Source organism: Syngnathus acus, chromosome 12 (assembly GCF_901709675.1).
Source record: "Syngnathus acus chromosome 12, fSynAcu1.2, whole genome shotgun sequence".
NCBI lineage: Eukaryota > Metazoa > Chordata > Actinopteri > Syngnathiformes > Syngnathidae > Syngnathus > Syngnathus acus.
This window is the reverse complement of record NC_051097.1, coordinates 5,177,721-5,180,973: the sequence shown is the minus strand read 5'-3', so window position 1 is coordinate 5,180,973 and position 3,253 is coordinate 5,177,721. Positions and strand designations below refer to the sequence as shown.

The 3,253-nt window shown below is 43.4% G+C and overlaps 1 protein-coding gene across 1 annotated transcript; it reads left to right on the top strand.

The window, feature by feature from the left end:
• The first annotated feature begins 1,766 nt into the window (after nucleotides 1-1,766).
• Nucleotides 1,767-2,634, top strand: LOC119131528 (myosin light chain 4-like). Its single transcript, XM_037266056.1, has one exon. The coding sequence runs from the start codon at nucleotides 1,860-1,862 to the stop codon at nucleotides 2,460-2,462; it is 603 nt and encodes a 200-aa protein (XP_037121951.1). The 5' UTR covers nucleotides 1,767-1,859; the 3' UTR covers nucleotides 2,463-2,634.
• The last annotated feature ends 619 nt before the right edge of the window (nucleotides 2,635-3,253 follow it).

Sequence of the window (3,253 nt, the reverse complement as noted above, 5' to 3'; positions counted from 1 at the left end):
GTAAGCCTCACACGAACCCACAACGTATCAAACAAAATGCTTCCTGATGTAAAAACAAGAATCCGAGAAAATTATTGACGCTAACATAAAACGGTGTGAATTGAGTCTTGATGTTTTAGTACCTTTACCAGCTTCGATTTTTGTGCCATAACACTTATGAATTCATCCACAAGTTTTCTTGGTATTTTGTAGTTCCTGACACTAAAAGGTTCCAGTTATATTTAGTGCTGCAAAACTCAAGAGTTCCTTGGGCTCTCTCCTTATTTTGGCCACAATTAAATATCTCAGGACTAATTTGTATGGGCATAAGTTCTCACAACCCAAACACACCCAAGAGTTCCTAGTAAAACTTCTTGTGGTGAAAATGCATTGTTAACCAGCGCCCATTGATGCTTGAGAACACCCTCAAGGAGGCTCATTTATTCAATTAATTGATATTCACTGTTCAAATCATTCACATTCTGATAATTCTGCAAGGCTATCAAATTGTACTTTGCCACATTTCATCCTCGGAATCGGCTGGTCACTAAAAAGAAAGAAGTCAGAGCCCCCGTGCTGCCTATTGACCGTAAATGTCGCATTTGCAGGTCCACCACAAATCACCGCATCAGGTTGGGCATACATGATGAGACCGCGGCTGTTGCCGGGCAACCGACGCAGCGGGTGCATACGCGAGCCATTCTAGGACAAATCTTGGGTTTCCTCCTGCAGGCTGGCAACGGGGTTGATCTGTCGATGTTGCCATATAACTGGATGAGCTGTGCTTGTGTGACAGAAATGCTGTTTAGTGGACTACTTCAGTAAGTGGCATCTGATGTAGTCATTACACTGGGATGATCTGTTTGCAGATGTAAAAACGAAAGAATAAGTGAGAAGAAAGATGCCAAATCACGAAGGAAAGTTTTCGTCACGGTTGGAGGTCGCTGGCAAAATAGTCGTTTGTTTTTTTTGGGTGTCTGTCGTTATTTTAATAGTGTGTTCTGTGGACTAGAAAACTCGGGGAATTGATGTCATGCATCAGTGAATTGGCAGATGTGTTGTCCACTTGAATCATTAAGAAGATGCCTCATGTTTTTCAATTTTGCACCTCAAATATGTAGAAATGTGTGAACACAAGAAAGATTCTGGACGTAGTTGTGTTTGACAGTTGAGCATGTGTGGTCTGTTTGAGAACATTTTGAAGCCTCTTTTTATGAACTTGGCATTTTTTTATAATCATTCAAACTTAGGTAGGCTACTCTTTTATGTTTCAAATCTACAATACTTTTTTTTTTTCATTTTACATGGAATTTGAGTAAAACTACTTAAAATACTCAAAATATAATATCATTGTAAATAAGAGCACCCTCGTGTTTACGAACAGCGATATTCACGTTAACAAAGTGAGTAAGAAGCTAAATTGAGACCGAATGCTACTAGCCACAGATGTTAAATGACGAAAAAAGGAGTTCCCGGAGAATGCACCGATTCCCAGACCTTTAACAGTTGCCGAGAAGAGCTATTTTCGTCGCTCTCCCTGGTGACTTGATATGTTATCCGTACTCTGATCCCTTTGTCCATCAGAGAGACAGAACATTTTTGGCCTAATGCAACTGGACCCTGGCTAATGACAACAAATAGCACCGGCGGCCAGATGACAACAGCTGAGAACAATACTTAATGTTGACATCACTTGCTATGGGGATCTATTTTGGGTTTCTTCCTTTTATAGTGCACTGGTGAAAATTCCACTGTGGCTTCCCTGGATGAGACACATATAAAAGACGAGCGAGGCGGGGTGGGCCTCTGTGCTCTGTCGACCCTCGCCAGTCCCTTCAGACGTTCTTGTTTCACAGGTCACCTGTCCAACCCTGTAAAACATGGCACCCAAGAAGATAGAGCCGAAAAAACTCGAGCCCAAAAAGCCAGAGCCCAAGGCCTCCCTGGCCTCTAAGTTGGCTCCAACTCCCGAGCTGATACCGGAGCGTCCCAAGGAACCAGACTTCGATCCCAAGAGCATTACCATTGAATTCACCGCCGATCAAATCGAGGACTTCAAGGAGGCCTTCGCCTTGTTCGACCGAACGCCGAAGGGTGAGATGAAGATCACGTATGCCCAGTGCGGGGACGTGATGCGGGCACTCGGCCACAACCCGACCAACGCCGATGTGCTCAAGGTGCTCGGGAAGCCGCGGCCGGAGGAGATGAGCACCAAGTTGGTGGACTTTGAGACCTTCCTGCCTATGATGCAACACATTTCCCGTGTCAAAGACCAAGGCAACTTCGAAGACTTCGTGGAGGGCCTGCGAGTGTTCGACAAGGAGGGCAACGGCACCATCATGGGCGCCGAGCTGCGTCACGTCCTGGCGACGCTCGGGGAGAGGATGACGGAAGACGAAGTGGACAGACTCATGGCCGGACAGGAGGACGCCACCGGATGCATCAACTACAGTTCCTTTGTGAAGCATATTCTCTCCGGATGAACGCTGAATAAGAGAGACTTTTACCAATTCCCGTCACCATGGACTGGTATTTTAACATTCGTGCTCACCAGCCACGACACCCGCACTGTCTTCCTTTTGGGAAATGTGTAGTGAAATGCCAATGAGATACCGCGGACATCCATTTAATAAAGGGAATTTTATCACAAACCTCCTCCCTTGAATGTCATTTTCAGAACAAACAACATTTAAATTCAAAGAGAAAATTATTTATGCTAATCAACTTGGTTAATGTGATTTGGAACAAGTATGGTCGGCAGTGAAAAAAGAAAAGAAGTAATAGGCTGTGGCTCCAATTTACACAAAGAGCCCTCTTGTTATTGTGCTGGAGGGGCAGCTGCTGTGGATCATGACGCACAGGCACACACGCAAACACACAAACACACACACACACACTGCACATACTCAAAGTTGTCGAATACGAGATGGTTGCTGCAAAGACAGGGCTCCTTAGAATTGGTGTTAATGCTTTGGTGACCTGTTAACAGTTAATTATGTTTAGAAAAGCCTTCGTCACCCGAGTTTGCAGATTATCAACTTGCAGGCGAAAGATTTTTGGAAAGAATACCAAACTTGGCCACGTTTTTCAAATTATAAAAGCTCACCTCACAAAAATGACTCTCAGATTTTACCTGTTTGAATTTCAATTTGTTCACAAATTTCAAATCTGTCATACAACCATAAATTGAGTGATAAAAACTTAGCGCTAATGAGGTAATCTTACTTTACTTTATTTTAATATATTATATAATTTTAATATAAAGGACAAAAAA